The 23,526-nt window shown below is 46.4% G+C and overlaps 2 protein-coding genes, 1 long non-coding RNA gene and 7 other non-coding genes across 10 annotated transcripts; 2 read left to right on the top strand and 8 right to left on the bottom strand.

The window, feature by feature from the left end:
• On the top strand, window positions 1–5,150 carry HEBP2 (heme binding protein 2). The gene is made up of 5 exons (XM_066555269.1): window positions 1–168; window positions 1,987–2,071; window positions 2,168–2,303; window positions 2,422–2,587; window positions 3,151–5,150. Exons 2-5 carry the CDS (start codon window positions 1,997–1,999, stop codon window positions 3,323–3,325), a joined length of 552 nt encoding a protein of 183 aa, XP_066411366.1. The 5' UTR covers window positions 1–168; window positions 1,987–1,996; the 3' UTR covers window positions 3,326–5,150.
• Window positions 4,273–10,251, bottom strand: LOC136559844 (uncharacterized). Its single transcript, XR_010784058.1, has 12 exons — window positions 10,170–10,251; window positions 9,035–9,081; window positions 8,484–8,526; window positions 8,174–8,222; window positions 7,764–7,796; window positions 7,294–7,378; window positions 6,679–6,703; window positions 6,194–6,241; window positions 5,452–5,497; window positions 4,793–4,825; window positions 4,557–4,599; window positions 4,273–4,394 (listed from the first exon to the last, which is right to left on the bottom strand). It is a non-coding gene; the product is annotated as an uncharacterized lncRNA (long non-coding RNA).
• LOC136560414 (small nucleolar RNA SNORD47) lies at window positions 4,667–4,741 on the bottom strand. The gene has a single exon (XR_010784153.1). It is a non-coding gene; the product is annotated as a small nucleolar RNA SNORD47 (small nucleolar RNA).
• LOC136560408 (small nucleolar RNA SNORD79) lies at window positions 5,562–5,637 on the bottom strand. Its single transcript, XR_010784147.1, has one exon. It is a non-coding gene; the product is annotated as a small nucleolar RNA SNORD79 (small nucleolar RNA).
• On the bottom strand, window positions 7,626–7,709 carry LOC136560417 (small nucleolar RNA snR60/Z15/Z230/Z193/J17). Its single transcript, XR_010784156.1, has one exon. It is a non-coding gene; the product is annotated as a small nucleolar RNA snR60/Z15/Z230/Z193/J17 (small nucleolar RNA).
• On the bottom strand, window positions 7,877–7,952 carry LOC136560421 (small nucleolar RNA SNORD77). The gene has a single exon (XR_010784159.1). It is a non-coding gene; the product is annotated as a small nucleolar RNA SNORD77 (small nucleolar RNA).
• Window positions 8,291–8,372, bottom strand: LOC136560407 (small nucleolar RNA SNORD24). The gene has a single exon (XR_010784146.1). It is a non-coding gene; the product is annotated as a small nucleolar RNA SNORD24 (small nucleolar RNA).
• Window positions 8,593–8,659, bottom strand: LOC136560422 (small nucleolar RNA SNORD75). The gene has a single exon (XR_010784160.1). It is a non-coding gene; the product is annotated as a small nucleolar RNA SNORD75 (small nucleolar RNA).
• On the bottom strand, window positions 9,417–9,495 carry LOC136560416 (small nucleolar RNA SNORD74). Its single transcript, XR_010784155.1, has one exon. It is a non-coding gene; the product is annotated as a small nucleolar RNA SNORD74 (small nucleolar RNA).
• Window positions 10,252–12,244: 1,993 nt separating the features above from the next.
• On the top strand, window positions 12,245–19,825 carry ZBTB37 (zinc finger and BTB domain containing 37). Its single transcript, XM_066556061.1, has 4 exons — window positions 12,245–12,280; window positions 14,498–15,450; window positions 16,769–16,868; window positions 19,079–19,825. The coding sequence occupies exons 2-4, from the start codon at window positions 14,528–14,530 to the stop codon at window positions 19,565–19,567; spliced, it is 1,512 nt and encodes a 503-aa protein (XP_066412158.1). The 5' UTR covers window positions 12,245–12,280; window positions 14,498–14,527; the 3' UTR covers window positions 19,568–19,825.
• Window positions 19,826–23,526: the final 3,701 nt, after the last annotated feature.

The raw sequence follows: 23,526 nt of genomic DNA, 5'->3' as shown, positions 1-23,526 counted from the left end.
GACAGGGCTCCAGCCTTCTGGTTTTCATAACAGTAGCCCCCTCCAGTAGGGTTGAGGCATGGGAGGAGCTTGCCCAAACTCAAATAAACACTGACATGCAGCATCTTATGAGGATGTGCAGCCTGCACAGGACACACTGCAACAGCTGGAAGGACAAGGACTGAAACTGTAAGTATGCCTACCTTCTCCACTTCCTTAATAGCACTAGTAGTTTGTGGAGTGGCATGTTCTGCCTGCACTTACTTGTGCTAGCAATGTAACCTGCTGTCTGTCCCTTTGGCCCATGCATTAACAGCTGCAGAAAACTGAACACCCTATAGACATATTTATATGAAGAAATGGACATTTCAAAGTTCTGCTTTCCTGTACATCTAAAAAAATTCAACTGTATCTAGAGGATTCTTCTGCTTGTCTCTCCCACCCTAAAGCATTGTTTTATGTAATTAAAAAAAATATTTCTAACATGCAGTCACTGACAGTACTGGCCATAAAGTCACAAAATCCAGAGCTGTCAGGTCTACCCAGTAGCTACAGAAAGGTATGTTGGGAAGCAGCTGGAATTAGCTAGTAAAGAGAAACCAGCTCGTTCAGTAGCTAATACAAGTGTGAAGCAGCAGCACCGTCTTTCAAGTGGCAATAAATTGTTGGAGGAAGTTTCAGTGTAATTCCTCATATTTGCTTCTAATTATATGGATTCCTGCTTTATGATGCTTTGTTGATTTGTAAACACCATGGACGAAGTGTATTACTAGAGTACAAGTGTGCAGCAGGCCCTGGTGACCATCATTCTGGTCAGGTCTGCTGGAGATGATGCACCTTCAGGCTGGGACAGGGAAGGGAACTGCACCTGCCTTTACCAGCAGCAGCTGTATCCAGCTGTTTGATTCTGATCTTCCCTTCATCTGTGGTGACAAGTGAAGGAGCTGCTGGAAAAAGCTCAACAATGAAGTGGCTCTACATATTACTTATTTTACAGACTCTAAAGGACGCCAGTACCACCAGGGTTTGTGGCATTTTTTTTATGGTGTGGTTTAACAACAGCTTTTCAACCTCATATCCCAAGAACTCTTCGTAGCCACCTCTAGGCAGAGTACAGAAGGGGATTCATAGAATTCAACAGTAGTCCAAGTATGGCAAGAAGATGTAACAGCCAAGGAACTGGTTAAATAGCAAAAGACAGTTGGTTTTACGAAATTCACATTGTTACCTATGAAGCAGGTAATTAAGTTATAGTCTGAGAAGACAACATTCTATGACCTAAGTACCCAGATAATCACTGAATTATGTGCTCTTTGCAACATGATGGGTGAAGGACACTGTAATGTAACACAAGGCAGAGACTATCAGAATGTACATCATATACTACAGTCTGCCTGGTTAACAACAGAAGTCATTTATGGAGGCCACTAAAATCTCAGTATTTAACCAGATCTGATCATTTCAATACTGGTTTTGAATATTTTCACTGGCTTTATTTGGAACAGTGTTTTTGTTTTCACCTTTTTTTCTCCCATGTGAAGGCCATAAAAGAAATAGTTATTAATTGAGTAATGCAGAAAATCTCATTTACCCACAGGACTCTGAGGCTAAAAGCCTTTAAGAAAGCCATAGGCTATCATGAGAGGCCAACTACAGTTAAGAGCACAGTAAACACCAGATCACCCACCACACCACTACTGCTTTTTCATCCAGGAGCGAGCAGACTGAAGTGAAGGCCTTTTGACTTACAGATTCCCACAAAACTCCCACTTGTAGGATCTCATTTTGCTGTCAGGAAATACCTTTCTATCACAGAGAAGCAAGGGCAGTGTATTCTGAAAGAACACTTCCTCCAGCAGAGGTAGTTTCTTGGTCCTGGTGCTCTGTTCCTGCAGAGCTCAATGGCTTTCAGCCTTTTTTCAGGCCTTTCACCACTTCAGCAACAACTGAAAAGCCCTAGTGCCATATTAATTTAAGAGATACCAATAAACTGTGTCTGCCTTCCAGCTCTGGCAAGATGATCAAGTCCTTCAAGCAAACATTTCTGTCCCTGGACTTGCAGTCCCCTCGCTGGAGCTCAGCAGAGGCAATGGTAACTGCAGCAATACTCATGCTGATTTGGAAAAAGCAGCTGCTAATGTCTGTCAACACCCAGCTCATGGTTACTGTGACTTTTGCTACCTTTCAGGCAAAGGACTATGAACTGCGTCAGTATGAGACAGCAAAGTGGGTCAGCACGGTCATCAGGGGGGAAAGCCAGAAGGAAGCAATGCGCCAGGGCTTCTGGAAACTCTTCCACTACATCCAGGGAAAGAATGAAAAAGGTAGGACAAGCTGGTTTTAAATGGAAATAATTACAAGTAGCTAATGAACACAAATAATAATGAACAATAGAGGAGCTGGGAGATGCAGTTTAAGACACCTGATTTTCCTTTCCTCTAGAAATGAAGATTGATATGACTGTGCCAGTGACCTGCCTGGTAAAATCAGGCTGCACAGACTTCAAGATCTCTTTCTTTGTGCCATTTGAACACCAGGACTGTCCCCCCCAGCCCACTGACTCTGATGTGTTCATTGAGGAACGGAAGGCAGCAGCTCTCTTTGTCCGGTAAGCAAGAGCAGCACAGCTGACACCACGTGAATCCAGGGCAGTACCTGCCCTCATTAAAGTGTAGGCTACACTTTCTTAAGAGATGATTAAATATGAATAGACCCTGCTGTTCAGAGCTTGAATTGCTAAAACCCAGCCCTCAGGCAATCTTATGTTTGGGTGTCTTACCACAAAGACAAGTGACCAAGTTGTGAAACACAGATTTTTTTTAGAAGACATTTGAAAACTGTTTTGAGTTTCATAGAGATGCAACCTCCAGAATCATCTTCTGAAGACAGGTTGTTTTACAGAACATCTAAACTGTTCTCCCAGCACTTTAATTTTAGTCCTTAACTGCCACAAGACAGGCAGGGCAGTTGGTAATTGGGTGCTTACTTGTTTTAAATCTTATCTTCAAAAACAAGTACCCATGCTGCTTGCCTGCTAGTTCTGCATGGGTAATTACTAACTACAAACTGCAGCACAAGTGCACAAACTTGCTTTTTAAGTCCGAGCATTCTGTCTGTGAAAATAAAGCAAGGGGCATGAGCCAAAACTTTTCCTTTTCTCACTTTTACCAGGTCCTTTGGTGGATTTGCCTCCCCAGAGAAGTATGCTGAGGAAGCTGATGCCTTGGCCAGAACCTTAAGAAACAGAGGCCAACCATTCCATGAAGATTTCTTTTATACTGCAGGCTATGATAGTCCCTTCAAGCTCTTTAACAGGCATAATGAAGTGTGGTATTTTAAAAAGTAACACAATGGGGGAACATTAAGAGGCTACTAATCAGCTCTGGATGAAAACAGACCTTATTACTGGCTTTTTAGTGCAGAAAAGATTTAATTCACATGTGGTCACAATGTCCAAATTTATTTTCTCTAGGATTAAGTTTTTCTGGATAAAATGTTTTCTGGATAAAAACATTTCACAATGTAATTCAAGATCATACCAGGTGGAGTGGGTGGGAAATGTAACAAACTTACTCCTCTTATTGAAAGGTTCTAAGCAACACTAATAATGTGAAAATAATCCTGCTGAAGTTTAGGTCTGTAGCTTTATTCCTTATTACAAGTGCTACAGCAGTAGTTGAAGTGTTATGGAAAGGGAGTTCTTCATAACTGACTTTCATAAGCTGATGTTCCCATATTGACATCACCCCTGAGACCAGGGAGGAATTTAAATGGATTTTTCAGAGAAGCAAGCTTCCATTAAGGAGCATTAGAAAGCACAAACATCTTAGCAGGCCTTAATGACTTATAAACAGTAACTCTTGTTATTTAGTATTATCAAAATCTCCCACCTCTCCAACTTTTCCCCTCCTGAAGACCAAGTGTTGTGTTGTTAAAATCCAGAACCCTTGGGAAAGGGTTACCCAGGCCAAGCTGTACACTTGCTCTGAGAAGATCTGCACCTGAACACGTAATACCAGGATTACTGATAGACTATTACTTTAGTAGCAAATATACAAGTTTAGCTCTCTCCTTAAAACACTTGAAACAAATACTTATTTAGCTTTCCCTAAAATATGGTGACTTGCAGCCTGCACACCAGCAGTATTTGACACCTCAGTTAAGACACTTGCAGGACTAGCATCTAGCCTATTTTAGTCCCTGCTCTAAATTAAGCATGTTAAATGTAAATATAGCAGCCTGAGGTACTTTGCATCAAGCTGTTCCAGCCAGAAAGGAGGTCACAACACCAGGTAGCGTTTACAGATTTTTATTCACTCCAATCAACATCAGGCAAACATTACCAGTGAGGTAAAAACACATTGGCTTTTTTAATGCTGCTCATGCAAGTGTAACCCATTCATCCAATCTTCCACCTATTAAGACAGACAGAAGAACCATTATAAGGTACCAAACCAGCACAACACACTTGATGGGAACATCTCAGACCTTAGGATTTCATCTCTGTTCAGTGAGAGAGTTCAAGCTAAGGTTATCATCATTTGTTCCAACAAGTACATTACTGCTGTTACACTCACCTTCTCAATCCTTCATATGCTAGTTTCAGAGTTGCCTCTTCACCTAAATCAAGAAAACACAGTTAGCATATGCAGCAGCACAACTGTTAAAAGCTCCACAACAGCTTTGTAACCTCAGATAGAAATGGAACGGAAAGGGTGATATCACAGTAACTCATTTGGCAGAATCAATTTCATCAGTGGCTACAAATATTTCCAGAAGTTTTTAGTACAATTCATCTGTTCTGTGGACTTACCTAGTGAGGCTGCAGACACAGTACAGTCCCTTCCTGAGGAAGAAAGAAATACTTTCAGAATAACAGACAGCAGCACTAAATGCAAAGTTTATTTATCTATTCATTTCTATTCACTAAACTTTTACTCAAAGGAAACTGACTTTTATTTGGCATCTTACAAGTCCACCTTACAACACCCAAAGAGGATACACATAGCTTACAAATCCCAACTTAACTGGAAATACAGAATTCCTAACATTGGAACAATCAGGGAAAGTAAAAAGCTACTAACTTGATTTGTGATACTGCCTCTCCAAAAATGTTGTATTTCAATATTTTAAATACCTAAAATACAAGTCCCATGGCTTTAATTTTTAAAGTGTTTGGAGTGTTCCAGTTTGTTTGAAAACAAGTTTGTACAGCAATAATCTAGAATTTGTGCTACATTTGTGTGGAGACAATATAAAGATCAGTAGTAACAACTCTGAGAAGTGACAGCCACAGACAATGTTTTTATTTTAATTCTAGAGTGCAGTGTTACAGTAGTGCCCACAGAACAGCCAGATAAAGGGAAGACAAATCAGGTATCTCATAGGACTAATTTTAGGCACCACTATTTAGGCATTCAGCACAAAGACAATACTGCAGGAATTATTAAACCCCATGTATTCTACACTTACCTCAGGCACATTTATCTTGTTTCTCAAACTCCATGCAAGCATCACCCTGTAAAGAAGGGAAATTGTACTAACACACCTTTGGCAGTGGTTTGAACAAGTGTGAATGTGGGTACTGTTTCAGCACAAGAGTTCTCCTCAGCCTCTTTCAGAGAGATTCCCATTGTTTAGAATTCATCACAAACAGTACATGCTAAGAGTAGCTTAATGGTGTATCTTTGTGACAAACCCTTTAAAGGGGGATCTGACCCTAGCCCCAACCACATCTTCATTCACATCACCATAAGAGCTCTGATCTAGCCGCTGAGATGAACAATTTAACACATAAGCATTCAAGATCAGTGCCACTCCCTGAAATAGCCCACTAAATTTAAACAGCAAGAAGTTTAACAGCAAGTACTGCTACTGTACTGCATTTATTTAGCTCAGAATGTATGGCAACCTGGTAGCACAGAGCTTTTCTCATCAAGTAGGAATTCAAATAGTCCATAGCAGTTACACACTTAAAATGGTCACCATTATTTCTTTAGTCACAGCAAGCAGTTAGTTTTGAGATATGCAGCACCTTGGGGGAATGAATCCTGCAGGCTGCTGGCAAATCCAGGCTTTTTACCTGGAAAAAGTAATAAAATCAAGAACCCTACTGAATGCTGCAGCCAGCCCTGTAACACCCAGGGATCTAGTAAATTCCTCATTCCCTGTATCACACAGTTCTGACAGTCACACTCATGTGTTTGCAACTTACTTTTGCTGGCAGCACTGCCAGGTCCTTTACTTCCCAGCTCCATCACACCTGGATCAAAGCAAACCATTAGCACAGTACAGAAACAAGCACAGAAGGAAAAAACCCAAGTCAGGTGCCTGCAGTCAGATAGAGCTAATTACAGACCTCCATGTTTGAAAGTCAAGGCAGTCACATCTCATCACACAGGCAGCTCACACTGTCAGCCCTGTGCAGCCCTGCTAGGCTGCTATGGGCAAGAGGGCAAATACTTAAATAGTGCCATCAGAGCCAATTCAAGAGGAGCTCACTGTGATAGAGTTTAGTGCACACCAGCCTGTCAAGAGTGGGCTCCAGCCAGCAGCTCCCTTTTAAAACATCCTCCTGTTTTGGCTAGATGCATGCCACAGCCAATGGGCCCCATGCCCCCAGCTGACAAGCAGTTAAAAACTTTACTTATGGGCCTATGTTGAAATCCCAGTACTTAAGAAGTAAAAAAGCGCACTTACCTCACAATGAGAAACATTTGGAAACCTGCAAAGAAAAATTTGCCATTAGGCAAGGTCCAGCAGGAAGTTACAGTATTAAGAACAGCTTGAGTGAACTACTGTATCAGGGTTTGGTTGATTCCTCCTCATGGGGATCAGAGACCTGATTCAACATCATTTACAGTAGGCTGCAACACTCCTATCCCCTTCTGAAGGCAGGTTGTAATAAAGCCATTTCCCAGCTCTTCAACACTGAGATGTTTATTCCTCACCTCACCAATGCTGAAATTGCAGGAAGGAGCAAACCTTGCAACTGCAGAGTTCAGTGATGTGAGGTTTGTGTAACCAAGTTGGGCATATGAAGGGTAACTACTCTGGACACTAAAGTCACAGTAACATAGCATTCACCATTTAGTTTTAACAGGAAAATTCTAGAGATCATTAACACCCCAATTATTTGATGCTCTTACAGAAATTCAGGAAATACAGGAAGCTAAAGGCATACTTAACAATACTAATCTTTGTCTCACACCTTTTAAGAACAAAATGAATTTATAAGCATTTCTAAAAGCAGACTCTCAAATGCAGCACAGACAAAAGTAGCATCCATCTAAAAAATGAGTGTTTAGTAATTACCTTTAATTAGGAAGGCCTTCACCAACACCAGTAACAGGTGAAATGGTTTGTCACACCAGAGGCATGGGGTTATGTCAAGGGCAGCCTGCAAAACAACAAGAAACTTTTAGAACCTGGAGCACTAACACCTGATTAACCTTATTCTGCTATATTCTGTGCTTGACTTCACAACCACATCCTACTCTGTATCTTTCTATTCATCTTACTGCTTTTATTGTTTAACCCACTTACTGGTCTCCTGAGATAAAGTTTTAAAACACATTTAGGGAGAAAAAAAAAATTATTCCCTTCACCTTCCCACATGATTTGTTTGAACTAGCCTAAGCTACAGGAGGCTGCATCAGGAATTGGCGAAAGACTTAACTGTGATCATCACAGGTCATCTGCTGAACTATGCACTCATCACACAGCAGCCTTTGCAGATAGCAGGGATTAAATGAGTTTTCAGATGTCAGCAGGGCAGTACTTACCTTGTAACAGCTTTTAGTTTAATCTCCCAGTGCCTGCAAAAACAAAACCAAAGTCAGATCCCTTCAGCCTTTGTGGCCAAGCCCACAGCCCCTCCTGGGGCATCACAAGAGCCAGATACATCAGATAGGGGCGAAGCACTGAGTGTTCATCACAGGATATTCTGCTGAACTATGCAGTCATCACTGTATCTGCTCTGCAATCACAGGACCCAGCAATGGCCTCTTGGGTCTGCTTTGACAAGGACATTTCGCCAATTAAAGAAATGTTTAGAAATTTGAATACTAGCTAGTATTATAAATTGTTCCCGTTCTTAGTGGAAAAGAACCATAAAACACATGCCATCCTTTTTATTGCAGTGTTTTAACAGCTCTGTGGAAGAAACCTCTACATGAAGTACACATTTTCTTACCAGGTGATGATGTTTCTTCTGCATCCCTCTGAAGTGCAGGGTTCAAATCCTAGAAGTAAAAAACTTGTCAACAGTCTATTCAGCAGTCAAAGCACCGAGGAGAATGTGAAGTGGCTGTGCCTCAGAAAACTGTTATGGTGGTAAAAGTGCTCATCACTCTCTTGGTCAAGAGTAGCAAATAAGTGTCATCACTGTGGCACCAGAGGGATAGCTTTAATCAAGGAATTCAGCTGCCAGCATCAGAGCAGAAGATGCTGTCTAGACAAACACTAAGCATAATTTTATATTAATTTTTTAAGAATAATTTTACCTTGGAAAGAAGTAGCATTAGGTCTCCACATTTGGGGGTGGATCTGAAAGAGATAGAAGATTTAGATGTTTTGCAGAACTAGGGAGCTCCTCTGGCAATCACATTAGAAAGCCTCAGCATGGAGTTTTCAGAAATCACTTCTGTCCACTACTCTTATACTGAAACCATCATAGGCTTTGAGATTTACTCAGTATCAATCCCCATAGTTACCAATTTTCTACAACATACTCCAGACAGTTCCCCCAAAATATTTACTGTTTTGAAAAAAGAAATAGCAGTAAGGAAGGAAAAAGGGGCCCTGGGGGTACTCTTGCAGTCTGGTTACAGTATGAGCAGTAGTTCACAACAGGAGCCTCATCAAGTCTCCCCAGGACAAATAAACAGGTGACTTTTCCCAGCAGAAAAGTGAGGCCTGCCTGAGACACTACAGGCAATGCCTAAATTACAATTTTGATACTGTAACTCCTCATACAGTAGTACCCCAGTCTGGTCGGTGTACACAAACCAAACATCTGTTAATTGCAACTCTGAATTTCAAAAGCAATATTTACCTGCACTGCAGCCACAGGAAGGAAGAGTGTAGCTGATACATGTTGAACTGAAAACAAGTAAACATGTTAGTTGTTCTTCATCCAAAAATGATGCAATATTCATGAACATTACTTTGAAAAATCCAAGCAACACCCAAAATACTTTGAGTCTTATGATTTCCCCTGATGCAATCTAAATTTTGGCTCTTTAAAGGACTGCGGCCACAAAAAATAATTGCTATTTTGTATTTTTAAGCAGGATGGGATCACTAGGCTACTTTGTTTCCTAAAAAATCAATTCTGGTGTATTATCAGTGGGGTAGTCAGGCAGGCATGAACTCTAGCTGCTTCAAAGGCCCAGTGGTGTCTCAGCCTTCCTAGATAAGGCCATCAGAAGTATTCCATGCCCAGCTCAGATATGTTGGCATTCATCACCCTCTCAGATGTCCCTACCAACATAGTTCTCATCACGTGCTGAGCATATAGAAACGAAGTGAGCCACTTCTCTTTAAATGTGCTGAGTCAGGACTCACAAGGACCACGGAGTCTCTCAGACTCGCACAGGCCAAGAGTCACCGATGTGCCTGAGCACTGTGTAAATGTTTCCTAAAGCCCACCAGAGCCGGGGCTGTGAAGCCAGCCCTCAACTCTCCTACACCGCAAACACATCCCAGCTGTGCGGGCACCCTTAATCCTTCCCTAACGCTACCGCTGCTCTTTGCCCAACGCTTCCCATTTATCTGCAAAAACAAACACCTGAAGGCCCAGATCAGCTAAAAAAATCCAAACCCACAAAAAGCAGAGACCTATCGCTTGTATTTATAACGGGCACGTGATCCCGTAATACTGCACGGCCCCATCTCATGCACAGCAGCCTAGTAGGCCAGAGCCCGTAACTCAGTCCTTGAGACATTACAGTGACCCGGTACTCCCCCAAACCCGTGTGGGCTCCACAGGGCCTCCCTTGTGCATCCCCAGGGCCGCCATGAGGCGGAGCCCCCAGCGGTCTAGGCCGCGGACCAGGCCCGGCCGCGCAATCCACCTCAATCCGCCCTCACCACCTCCCATCGGCGCCCGAGCCGCACCCGCGGGGCCCCTAGACCGCCCCCCGGAGCGGTACCGGCGCACCCCGAGCGCGGAATCGGCCCCCACTCACCGGCGGGACCGCCTGAGGGACACCGTAGCCTCATGGCGGCGGGAAAGGAAAAGGCAGAGTGTCTCCAACCCATACTTTATATAGCGCAGGTCACGTGGTGCGGCAGCGGCCACACCCACCGGGGCGCGGCCCACGGGCAGGGGCGGGCCTGGGGCGTACGGTCCGCGCGGCGTTTCCTTCCGGGGCGCGGCCCGCGCTGGCGCGTTTCGGTTCCGGGCCGGCGCTGCGGGCCCTTCCCACCCCCGGCAGGTGAGGCTGGGCCGGGAGGGGCGGGCGGAGCCGCCCGGGGCCCCCGAGCGGCGGGGGCGCGGCCGCCGCCCCGCGGGAGCCAGGCCGGGAGGGGCGGGGGCTGGGGGAGGCCGGTCCCGCCCGCCCCGCGCAGCCCCGGTGCGCGGCCGCGGCTGTCACGGTGAGGAGGAGCCGCGGGCCCCTCCTGGGGTGGGTCCGGGAGCACCGGGGCTGGGACAGCGGGGTCCGGGAGCCCGGTCCTGAGGGAAGGGGGTGGACGGGCCAGGAGCCACCTCCGCCTGTCCCAGTTCAGAGTTGTGTTTGGGCTTGGAGTTGTCGGAGTCCCGTTGGAATGTGCAAGCGGCCAAAGGGGTTTGTTGGGAAGGAATTGTTACCGGTGAGGGTGGGGACGCCCTGGTACAGAGAAGCTGTGGCTGTCCCTGGATCTCTGGCAGTGTCCAAGGCCAGGTTGGACGGGGCTTGGAGCAAGCTGGGCTAGTGGAAGGTGTCCCTGCCCATGGCAGAGGGTGAAAGTGGATGAGCTTTAAGGTCTCTTCGAACCCAAACCACTCTGGGATTATAAGTAGCTCTCTCCGGGACCAGGGACAGGAGCCATGGAACACCTGGAGTTTTGTCAGGGGATGTTTAGTTTGGATGTCAGGGAAAGGTTCTTCAGCCAGAGGGTGCTGGGCACTGCCCAGGCTTCCCAGGGAATGGGCACAGCTCAAAGCTGCCAGAGCTCCAAGAGGGTTTGGACAACGCTGTCAGGCACAGGGTGGGATTGTTGGGATGTCTGTGGGGAGCCAGGAGTTGGCTCAGTGATCCTTGTGGGTCCCTTCCAGCTCAGGATATTCTCTGATTCTTTGAAGTTGCCCAGTCACAGTAAATCTCAGCCCAAAAGCTGAGAGTTTTCAGTGCAGCTTCCAAGGTGACATCATCTGCTGGGTGGTCTGTCTCTGCTTCTTACCTGATGGATCAGGAATTCCACCCACTCCTGGTAGCTGCCTCACAGGCTGGAGGGCATTTGCTGAGCTAAGTCTGAGTCTCAGCTGGTGACACTTGAAATGGCATTACAAAGAGCAGTGTCTCAGTTGTGCCCTGTGCTGACTCAGCTCAGCCTGCTCCTAAAGGTGGCTGGAGGTGATGGACTTCCCAGAGCAGGCACAAATCAGGATGTCATTGCCCAGGGCTGAGGTGCAGGAGCTCTGAGAGATTCCCTTACTCAGAGGGGCAGAAATCAGCCTCTGACAGGGTAGTTTGAACCAAAGGACAGATTCCCTCTCCTCAGCCTCTGAGTGGATCATGACGTGCAGGTTCCTTGCCACTGGGTGAGCAGGGTTCTGTGGGTTATAAAGAGTAGATGGATTTTCCCTGCCTCTGCAGCAGAAGCTCACAGATAATTTGTTGAGCTCACAGATAATTTCTTGGGCTCTCTGGGGAGCAGCTGCCTTCTCACCACAGCCATACCCAGCCATGCTCAGCAGTTAAGGGCTGATGATTTTTTTTCCCTTCTCTTTCTGTAAATCCCAAGCTCAGCCTCTGCGTCCCTCTTGCCTCCCTGGGTGCTCGTGGCCTTGGCAGGGGTGTTTCACCCTTGCCTTCCTTGAGAGTGTACTCTGAGGCTTATTGCTTTAGGAACAGCTGTTTTGGGAAGATGGTGAGCTAATCCTGCTGCTAGACCCGCCAGCAGAACCAAGAATGACAAAGCTTGATGTTCACAACTGCTCTTGGGAGAACCCAATTCCTCTGCACTTCATTTTTTCTTTCTTTTTACCTCCTAAAGGGGAAGGGGGCAACAAGTTTTCTTCTCACTACATCAGAAGAAAAAAAAGAAGGCAGCACCCTCATTTCCTTCCCACTGCATGTAACTCACAGCACTCCAGGTAAGATGCTGGGTTTTCTGTTTCCCCTTGTTCTGTGGAGTTGGTGTTCTGCTCCCAATGCTGTGTTGGCACAGAGCTGTGCACTGTGGTTTCCTGATTTTTATGGGATTTGATGCTTTCTCCAAAAGATAGGGAAGGACATGGAGCTGTTGGAGTGAGTCCAGAGGAGACACTGAGATGATCAGAGCAATGGAGAAGCTCTGATGTGAGGGAAGGCTGAGAGAATTGCAGTGGTTCAGACTGGAGAGGGGAGGCTTCAGGGTGACCTAATTGTGGCCTCCAGTGCCTGAAGGAGCTGACAGGAAAGACAAAGAGACTCAGGACAGGGGATGGAGGGATAGGATGAGGGGGAATGGCTTCCCATTGACAGAGAGTAGGTTTAGATTGGATATTGGGAAGGAATTGTTCCCTGTGAGGGTGGGCAGGCCCTGGTACAGGGTGCTCATAGAAGCTGTGGCTGCCCCTGGATCCCTGGAAGTGTCCAAGTCCAGGTTGGACAGGGCTTGGAGCAAGCTGGGCTAGTGGAAGGTGTCCCTGCCCATGGCAGGGGTGGAATGGGATGAGCTTTAAGGTCCCTTCCAACCCAAACCATTCTGTGATTCTGTGATAGGGGAAGGAGAGAAGAAGCCCTAAGACCTGGCACTGTTCAGCTGCACCTTGTGAAGCTTTGTGCACTCTGGTCTGACTTCCCCAGGGACACACAGCCATCTTGCCACTCAGAAATCCCTTGGCACAGCTCCACAAGATTGACAGGCTGTCCTGCAGCTTCGTGTTTAGTCACTGGGTTTGCCAAGTTTGCACAAAGCCTGCTTGGGCATATGGACATGTGCTATGCTGCAATGTTCATCAATTCCAAATGAAAAGTCCTCCAAAGGCAGACATGCTCTTCATGTGCCAATCCCTTAGATTCAGAGATTCCTCAGAGCGGGCACTGTGAGCCTTGGTATTCCCAGCCTTCTTGAAATGGTTCTGACATCTGCAGGACTCTGCTCAATCCACACTTCAGATGCTCTCCAGCTTGGGAGCTGCTTATGCCATGAGTGGACTTTAATAAGCTTATTTACTTGCCTTTTTTTTTTTTTTTTGGATGAGTTTATGTCTCACTTTCATTCATTCCAACTTTTTACCATATATGGTCAGGGCTTCTTTTCCAACTTTGCCAGAATGAAATGTGATGATGTGGTGGTGCATCTTCCCTGGCCCTGCTTGAGATCTCCTGATAAGCCTTGGACCCTTCACCACTCAGCCTCAGCTGAGTGGTGAAGGGTCCCCTGACTGCACCAGTTGGGCAGTGAGGTGCTCCCTGAGCCTACCAGGAGCTCTTGTAGAGGTGGGACCAATGAGGAACATCCCAGCCCAGGTGAACCATTTACCTGGATTGCAGCCCAAGCAGAGCAGCACCATTGTGAATTGTAGCCCAAGTGGAACAATCCCATTATTGCTCTACTTGGGAAAGAGTCCAGAAGTTACTGACCTAGGGTAGGGCCAGGATGGGGACTTGCTTAGTGATGACCACTGTGAAGTCTCTTGGGACCCTACAAAAGTGATTCTGAGTGAGGCCCTCTGAGCTCTCCTGGGCCACAGCTTTGTTTTTCGCTCTCCTGTTATATACTTTCTGGCATGTGTCAGAAGTGCCACATATGATGGATATCTCAGGTTAACAAGGCACTTAGGATGCCTTGAGGTCAGATGTGTGCTGGCCAACTTTGCAAAAGTCTCAGGAGGATTTAGATCCTGGTGTCTCCTTCCCGGTTCCTGTTTTACAAAGGAGCTTTCCTTATTACTTTCTCTTTTCAAGATGCTTAGGAGGTTACAAGTGGTGAGAATTTTAATCCATTATGCAATCAGGTGCCTATTTTTAATACCTGTGCCATTTTTAACGTTCTTTTCACATTCAAATGTGCTTTTATTGAGGCTGGCAGAACGAAGTGTTTTGCAGGCTAAAGCTGCAGGGAATGGGGGCCTGTTGGGGACTGGTTTAGCAGAACTCTTGTGCAGGGGAATGCATAGCATGGAGAGATCAGAGAGCTTTTGGAATTCTTTTTTAAGCAAGCTCAAACACACTTCTTCATAACAGAGCTGCTGCCAGGTGTCTTCAGTGGGTGAGGAAGGTCTCTAAAAACTCCAGTGTTTCAAACTCTGTGGAAGCAGGTGAAAAAAGTTCTAATTTCAAATGATTGTCTCTGCTAATGATGGGATCTTTTCCCCCTTTTCCAGTAGAGTCGTGCACCTGCAGCTGGGACAGCCATGGAGAAGAGTGGGAACATTCAGCTGGAGATTCCCAACTTCAGTAACTCTGTCCTGAGCCACCTGAACCAGCTGCGCATGCAGGGCCGGCTGTGTGACATCGTGGTCAACGTGCAGGGCCAGGCTTTCCGTGCGCACAAGGTGGTGCTGGCCGCCAGCTCCCCCTACTTCCGTGACCACATGTCCCTGAACGAGATGAGCACCGTGTCCATCTCCGTCATCAAGAACCCTTCTGTGTTCGAGCAGCTCCTCTCCTTCTGCTACACCGGCAGGATTTGTCTGCAGCTGGCTGACATCATCAGCTACCTGACAGCTGCCAGCTTCTTGCAGATGCAGCACATCATAGACAAATGCACGCAGATACTCGAGGGGATTCATTTCAAAATTAACGTGGCCGAGGTGGAAGCGGAATTGAGCCAGACCAGGACGAAGCATCAGGAGAGACCGCCCGAGTCTCACCGGGCGACGCCGACTCTAAACCGTCCCCTGAGCCCCCGTCACAACACCCCCAAGGGGAGCCGCCTGGGCCAGGTCAGCACGGTGCTGGACATCCGGGAGCTGAGCCCGCCCGAGGAGTCCACCAGCCCCCAGATCATCGAGCAGAGCTCCGACGTGGAAGGCAGGGAGCCCATCCTGCGCATCAACAGGGCAGGACAGTGGTACGTGGAGACGGGCATGGGAGAGCGTGGGGCGCAGAACGACGAGGAAGTGCGGGTGCTGGGAGGAGTGCGCATAAAGACGGAAAACCTGGAGGAGTGGCTGGGGACAGAGCACCAGCCCTCGGGAGAAGATGGCAGCAGCGCTGAGGAGGTCACGGCCATGGTGATCGACACCACGGGCCACGGATCCCTGGGCCAGGAGGCTTTTGCCTTAGGCTCCTCTGGAGCCAAAGTGGTCAGGCCAACCAGCAGTGAGATCGACAGGTGGGTGTTCTTAAAGTTCATTATTCACCTTGGCTGTAAGAGGAGGTTATGCAAGATTCTGACCTGGCTGGGTCAGTTGCTTTGGAACATTTCCTCTTTCTATTTCCTTTGGCCATCTTAAGCATAAGAGTGAAAGGGTTTTTACCTGCTGTTAGGAAGTGTGTCCAGTTTGGGTAATAGTATTTTGGCTGGGTAGTGATCAGACAAGGATCTCCAGGTACAGGGGCTAGCTTGGGAAATTACTTATTAGCTCTTAGAGGTTGGGATCTCTACCTCTCAGTGTTTCAGCTGAGGTGATATTTTTTTAAAAGAAGATGTTCAGTTCAGCCTCAGCACTCAGATTAATGAGGTTATATACAGTATGTATTACATATCTCCATTGCACTGGTGCCTTCTGACCCAGAGATCTGGGGATGGTTCTGGCTGAGAAACAAGCTAGACACCAGCTGTAGGTCAAGGTCTTCCCAGTGGGCCCTGGGTTTACATCTTCTGAGGCAGTTGAAATGGGGAACCCAGTGGCCTCCACTGTTGTTTTGATTTATATGAGAGAGCTGAAAGCCTTTGTTGAAACTGAGTGGTGAAATCTGCTGTGTTTGGATTCTCCATCCATCTGCTTCCCCTCCACTCCAGCATTTGCTTTCTTCCCCTAGGCTCAGGCCAGAGAACGGATTTGATAAAGGGCAGGTCTGTTTTATTTGGGGGGGTTGTAATTCTAGGGTTTCCCTTCACATCTGCCTCTCTTCTAGCTCAAGTCCATGGGGAAACAGCTACCTGGAAGCAGTGGATATTCTGTCACTTGTTGCTTAATAAATCAATCAGTGGGAATAATCTTGGAGAGTGATGCTTTCCGAATTCCTTAGCCCTTTTCCTTGGATCAGCTAGTCACTAGCATCTCTTTTTGCACTGCAGTCTGTATGCACTGTTTCCCACTTCTAGTCCATCACATCCCTTGTGTTTCACACTAGGAATGGAGGAGGAGGGTGCTGGAGGAGAGGTGTCCTCTGAGAAATGGTTTCTGTCCTGCTCTACAGTCCCTGAGTCACCAGGCCCATATTGGTTTATTCATGATAGCAGCTCCTCTCTGTTGCTGAACTGGAAGCCAAATGACTCAGTTTTATTTCTCAGATGTTTAGACTGAAACTATAGACCGGTATGATTTTTTTTTTCCTTTATATTCGCATTGTTCCACTTCTAGTGTGTTAGCTGATGAGGCTGAAGAGATGCTGTACAGGTGCCTCTATTGCTCACCCATTGCTCTAAACCCTGTGGTGACCTGATGCCCATTAAAAATCCCATTTCCACTCTCCCCACCCCACAGATTTAGCCCTTCTGGCAGCATGGTTGCTGTGACTGAGCGGTACAGATCGAAAAGCGAGTCTCCCGGGCGGATGGATGAGCCTAAGCAGCCCAGTTCCCAGGTAGGCAGATCAAGGTGTTTGCAAGTAAATGTTGGCTTGAGGGTGAAGGGGACTTTGTGGTGATGAAGTTGTCATACTCTATATTTGCAAGCAATAATGTGTGTGATACAAGGGCCTTTTACTTTGGCAAAGGATCTACCTGCTCACAGGAGAACATGTGCTGGGCAAGTACGATTTAAAACGGATTCTGGCTGTTGTTTGGGACCTTGGCCAGATACTTGGAAAACACAAGGAGTTTCTCTTGTTGTTTGAGGGCATAAATATCCACCCTTATTCTGGGCAGGCCACCAACTCCTGAGGAGAAGCCCCATTTGCCTGCAGAGCTGGATCTGCCCTCAAACACTGGCAGCAAATGCCTGAGCAGAGGGAGGAGGTGTGGCTTGGCTTCTGTGGAAGACGGGTGACAACAGCTGAATCTTTCTATGCCGGTACCAAGACCATTCCCAAAAGCCCTCCAGGCACTACACCAATAAACCTTTTGGGGTGGAGTGTCAAAGAGCTGTGGAGTTTTAGAGAGGTCTCTGTCTCTTCTCCAAGTGACTTGTGTTGCACAGCAGACTTTGCAACATAAAGGAGCTCTGAATTCTGTGCTTTCTTGGGCACAGTTTTGGGGTAGGACGGAGAGATGCACAGAAATGGGAGGGCAGTCGGCTGTAGAGTGCAGCAAAGTGGGACATGGCAGTAATGCCTGTGCCTTATCATTTTGGTCTAATTTAGTTGCATCCAATTAATGTCAAAGTGCCACTGTAGTGCAAGCATGTCAGCCAGCACAGTGTGCAGAAAGACTCTTGTGAGCCTGACAGGTAGGGAATGTGTCAGTGTGTAAGCTAAGGACTTGGCTGGAGGTGGGTAAGGAGATACTAGGCTGCTTAGCTCTAGTGTAAGACCAAGTGAAGCAAGGGGAGTAAAATTGTGATTGCTGTCTGCTGGCTTTGTTAGACACTTCCATAAAATGACAGATACCTTTTTGTTCCTGTTTTGCAAAGCTTTGTTTTGTGTCCTCAGAAGACATTGCAAAAATTTCAGGTCAAACCAACCCTCTAGGGTAAATGTGACATATTAAGCAATTTTAATTCTGCCTACAGAAAAAGTGCTCTGATTTCTGCATTGTGAGACAGCCTCAAACATCAAACCTTAGTCTTTCCACACCATGGGGAAGTATCATCACCTTCCACTCTCCTGGCATTGCGATATCCATACTAAAATAGCCTGGCAGTGAACCCTGCCCAATGGCAGTGGTAGAGTGGAAAGGAAGAACCAGAGCTTTGTGTATCTCCTTTAGTCCTCAACAGCTTTCCTATGCCTGTACAGCTGGATTCAGCAGCACCAGGCACGGTACACTGCTGCTCATGCCTGTAGACCCCTGGCTTGCAGAGGAGGTGCCCTCCTGCTGGTTGCTTCTGCACATGTGGCACCACTGGGAAGCAGCACTAGGGGTGTAAACAGTGCATCTCCAGCACAGAAGCATTCTGGAGTCCGTGTGTTTCTGCTCAGTCTGAATACAATGGCCAGAAGTGTCTGTCCTGAGACCAGGCTTGTGGTTCAGGTTGCTCTTGGCTGTTTGTCTGTGTGACTTCACAAAATACAGAGGAGTCTTTGCTGTGCAAGCTGGGTCAGGCACATCCTTGCCTGCAATGTCACGGGGCTGGGATGGATTACACAGCCAGGCAGGCAAATATCACTCACTGTAAAATGAACTCTAAGTGACATCTGAATAAATACCTGTGTAAAATGACACCTGAAGACTTTCAGATATGATTTGTGGTTTGCTCCTCCTTTGTTTTACTGCAAGCTCATCAGTCAGCTTTTTTTTTTTTTTTGGACTTTTAGTAAGGAGAACAGAAGGTGATACACCCAAGTGTTTTAATTAAACTGGCACAAATTTTTTAAAAAGTAACAAGTATTGACATGTGGTCCACAACTGAATTAGTGGCCAAGTGCCCTTGTGTTAAGGGCTGTCTTTTCTTCACCAGATCCAGGGAATGGCTTGGCAGAAGGGACCTTTGCAGCAGTGGTTTCTAATTGATTGCTCGTTTGTCTTCAGCCCCGAGGCCCCAGTTAAGCACTTAAATGTGTGCTTGAGGTTGCAGACATTAGTGCTGCTGATTTTGAGGTTTGGCACATGCTTCACTGGCTGGACCTGGGCCCGATCTTCTCTGCAACTCGTTTTAGGCTGCTTGTTATTTAAATCTGTGCCGTTTCCTTGGCAGGGGGAGGAATCAGCCATGCTGGGAGTGAGCGGTTACGTGGAGTATCTGCGGGAGCAGGAGGTTTCAGAGCGCTGGTTCCGGTACAACCCACGGCTCACGTGCATTTACTGCGCCAAATCCTTCAACCAGAAGGGCAGCCTGGACCGGCACATGCGGCTCCACATGGGCATCACCCCTTTCGTGTGCCGCATGTGCGGGAAGAAGTACACCCGCAAGGATCAGCTGGAGTATCACATCCGCAAGCACACGGGCAACAAGCCCTTCCACTGCCACGTGTGCGGCAAAAGCTTCCCTTTCCAGGCCATCCTCAACCAGCACTTTCGCAAGAACCACCCCGGCTGTCTGCCCCTGGAGGGGCCCCACAGCATCTCCCCCGAGACCACGGTCACGTCCCGGGGGCAGGCAGAGGAGGAATCTCCTCCGCAGGAGGAGGCTGTGGCGGTGGGGGAGACGGCCCAGGGGTCTGTGTCCACGACCGGGCCGGATTGAAGTCCCAGGAGAAAGGACCGTCTTCCCATTCCTGGCTCTAAAGAGTCAGCACCGACCCGGCAGGCTGGTACTGTAATTAGTGCAATGCCACCACTGAACAGAAAGAAGCTCCCAAGATGTTGCCAAAATAGAAAAATCTCTCTTTCTCTCTCTTCCTCTCACACACCCACACACACACCCATAGAGTGTTAAATGTTTTTCTCCCTTATTCCTCCTCCTCTCGGAGAAAAACAGAACAACTGTGTCAATCAACTTCTTATTCAGGGATCGACAGGATTTTAAATTTTTTTACTGTTCTGTAGTGATCTGGGACAAGCAGTCATTTGTATTTCTGGACAGCGCTGTGGCCCAGCAGGGCGTCCCGCCGGCGGTGCCGGGTTCAGCCACAGAGCCATATCCATGCTCCCGCTCGAGGGGAGAGCAGGGGCAAGGGGCTGTTGCCTTTCTCCCTTCCCCAGGTAGTTGCCACAGCAAAGAGAACAAAAATACTGTCCTGGTGGAACCTGCCTTGCCCGAGTGTATTTATCCCTGTCTTATTTTTGGTGTGTCTCTTACATTTTTATTTAAACTGTTATTTTACGGCTTTGGGCTTGCCCGTTCCAGGCATGCAGCCCTGGTGCCCCTTGTTAAAGTGGGCACAGCTACAAAGTGGTATTCCAGAGGTCAGCAAAATGTGAAGGAAGAACTTCAGCTACTGAGAGTGGAATTTAGCAGCTGTGAGGTTTGCATGAGACTCTGATGCATGGGAGAAGGGCTGGAGGGGTGTTCCAGAGGAGGTTGTCCTCTGCTGGTGCTGATCTGGAGAGCTGAGCACTCTGAGATCCTGGCTGGAGCGCTGCCATGCTTCAGGTGATGCCAAGGATTAGGAAGAGATTTTCTGGAGTTGCTGAATTGCAGAGTTAGAGGCTGGCTACCAAAGTCCTCTTTGACCCCTGCTCCCCCCTCGACACACACTTGATCTTTTAGAACAGCAATACGGGATATGGGAATACTGCAATGCTGTTGTCACAGCCGAGCAATCGCAGGTGGTTGCTTTTAAACCTGTTTCTACAAACTAGTTTGATAACTTTTTTATCAATGAAACGCAAAAAGAAAAGAGAAACCTTACTCTATTTCCTTAAAACAGTTCAGGAGACTTTAAAGTGAACGGTTCCTAGAGCAATCACAACTCTGTCCCCTTGCATGGACTTAACATTTTTGTATTCTGAGTAGCTCTGATGTTTAGAGCAAGTTTAGCAAACCTGGAGAGACATGCCTGCGTGTGTATTGTAGGTGTTTGCACGAGCTTACATGGTTCATAACCAGAAAAGCATGGGACAGGCAGATAAGTGCAAATATCCTGACATATTTTTAAAAAAAATATGCAATATTTTAAGAGTTTTCTCTAGTTCTGATGCCAAGTTGTTCATGATGAAGGGGAAAATGGATGACAGGTTGCGCGTATCAGGTTTGGTGAAGGAGTTCTCTTGAGGATGTATAATGTGTACATGAGGAGGAAGGTGAAGTTCTGAACCTTAAGGTGATGGGAGGAACAAGGAGACATTGGAAAAGAAATACACTTCATCTTGCTTCAGCAAGAAAGCTGGATGAGAAGTTAGAGCTGGGGCTTAGCAGGCAGGAGACTGACCAAGTGACAATAAAGCTTGGCCTGTTGTCTGACTGCAGTTTTGGGCGCATGGAAACATCTCCAGCCCTCGCTTTCCCCATCTGCAAATTGGTACTTGGGATCGTTTTCCTGCCCCTTTGGAGGGAATTATTTGGAGAAGGGTGATGTATTCTTGCCTTGATTTATAGATTTTTTTATGTGTGAGGAGTCTCACTGTTCCTCCCATCTCTCTCTCAAAAAGAGATGTGGCTCTAGTGCGTTTTTGTGTGTGGGAAAGGGCTCGGTGCCAGCATCACGTGTAACAGAGATGTGATCCTACAAGAGGAATTTTTGCAGGTGTTCTGAGCTGGGTACCTGCAAAGTACCATTTCATTGACCATTTCAAACAGGAAAACTGATATTTCACCTCCGTTTTCCTTCTGTGCCTTCTTCCTCCTCTCCTGTCAAGGGCATCCATCACACAGGGAGTGATTTGGCCACCCAAACAACCAGCTCCGTCAGGTTTCCCGGCAAAGGTCAAACATCACGGTACCAAAACACTGAGGTTGCCAGAGAGCAGTGGCAGAGGATGAGGTGAGAGGGTGGCCAAGGTAGGTTTTGTTGCAATCAAGGTGCAGGGAGGAGTGGAGATGTGCTGCTTTAGTCATAGCTTTTGAAGTTACCAAAAATGAAAAAAAAAAAGTTAAAAACTTTGAAATCCTATCCTGTTCACACTAGAGAGCATAAAAAGTTACTTTTAGTTGCTTAAAAGATTTTTAAGTGTTTTAAAATAGAAATTTTAAAAGAATACTACCAAACTATAAAAACATAAAATTATTTATATACATATATTATATAAAAATATAGTGGGAAAGTTTCCCTGCTAAGCTTGCTGTGAAGAGAAGGGTGAAGGTGCAGTAACTGCTACAGAAGCAACATTTCTCTGAGACAGGTGGCAACCATAGTGAAGAAAGGCTGACATAAAATGGTGAATGCCTTCGCTCCCATGGCATAGCTGTGAGTTTCTTGAGCAGGTTTTTATTTTACTGTATCAATACTGTGAAAGGAGAAGCATCCAAACAGTACAGGATGCCAGCAGTGCGTCCTGTTTGCTGATTCACTACTTCAAGTGGCCTGGTGAAAACCATGAAATTAGTCCTTCATACCTTACTAGGCTGAAAACAAAGCTTGTGAAAGGTTTTTATTTTTTCCTCCTTTATGTTTGCTTTTCTTTTTGGGTTTGTTTTTTGGTTGGTTTTTTTTGTTTTTTTTTTTTTTTGTGCAGAGGTTGCCACTGTATAAATGATAATTTCTGATTGCATGCAAAAGAGCCAATATTCTTGCCCAGGCCTCGCTGAGGTGAAGTTTATAGCTTGTAGCTAGAGTCAGTATAAGGTATGGTAGTGGGAATCATTTTGATATTATTTCTGTACATTTAATGGATGTGTATGTATGTGTGGGATTCATGATGTCTAATATTTCTTGAACAGTGCTGAAACCAGTTCAGGCTCATCTGCACTAGACAGTGGAACCAGTTCTGAAGGAATCGTTATTGAACATTTCTTTCAAGGGTCGACTTCCTGAGTGCAGATGAGACCAAGGTTCGAGAAAAAAGGGGTTGGAGGTGCTGTACGGTATGGAGAAACCTCATGTGAATTTTCTGGCAGTGGTGTAGCTACTTTAGAGGTGCTTTCCCTAACAGAATGATACTGTGTCCTGTTGCCTCTGCGTTGGTGTGGCTCTTTACGGTTGCACCAAAGCTGTGGAGAATCAGATGCCAACTTTCCAAGTGTGAATGCTTCTGTGATGGGTTGAGGCACAGCTTTGCATTCCCACATCTAGCTGCATCTTGTTCTGCCAAAACTGTGATTTCAACTGTGATTTAAGGAGGATGTGAAGAGAACTCTTGTGTTTTAATACCTCTGTACGTAGCATTTTTGTCTGCTTTAGAGTTAGGGCTTACTAACCCATTTGTTTTCTTGCCTCAGGCAATAGGGAGAACACACTCTGGTTTTACAGTTTTCTTTCTTGGAGGTGGACATATTTCTTAGTTCTTTGCTGTCAAAGAACTCACCTCCCAAATGTGAAGAGTTGTGGTTATCTCCTTAAGCCTGCAGCAAGCCCTGGTGCCAAGTGTCAAGCCAAGTGACATGATGGTTGCCACGGCTGTTCCCTGCTGCTGCCAGGTTACCTGTGAATAGCTGTGAAAATAGCAAGAATTGTGTTAATACTGTGTTGCTGCTTTGGAGAAAAGCTAAACCTCTTTGTCTCAGGAGGATGACTGATGTGACGCTGGGAAAAGGAGAAGGCCAAAATGCAATGAGAGGATGTGAGAACAAATTGTGCTTTGTATTTCCAGCAGCTAGAGAGGGAT

Source organism: Molothrus aeneus, chromosome 9 (genome assembly GCF_037042795.1).
Source record: "Molothrus aeneus isolate 106 chromosome 9, BPBGC_Maene_1.0, whole genome shotgun sequence".
Lineage (NCBI taxonomy): Eukaryota > Metazoa > Chordata > Aves > Passeriformes > Icteridae > Molothrus > Molothrus aeneus.
Note: the sequence above shows the minus strand (reverse complement) of the source record. Positions and strands in the feature narration are given on the sequence as shown.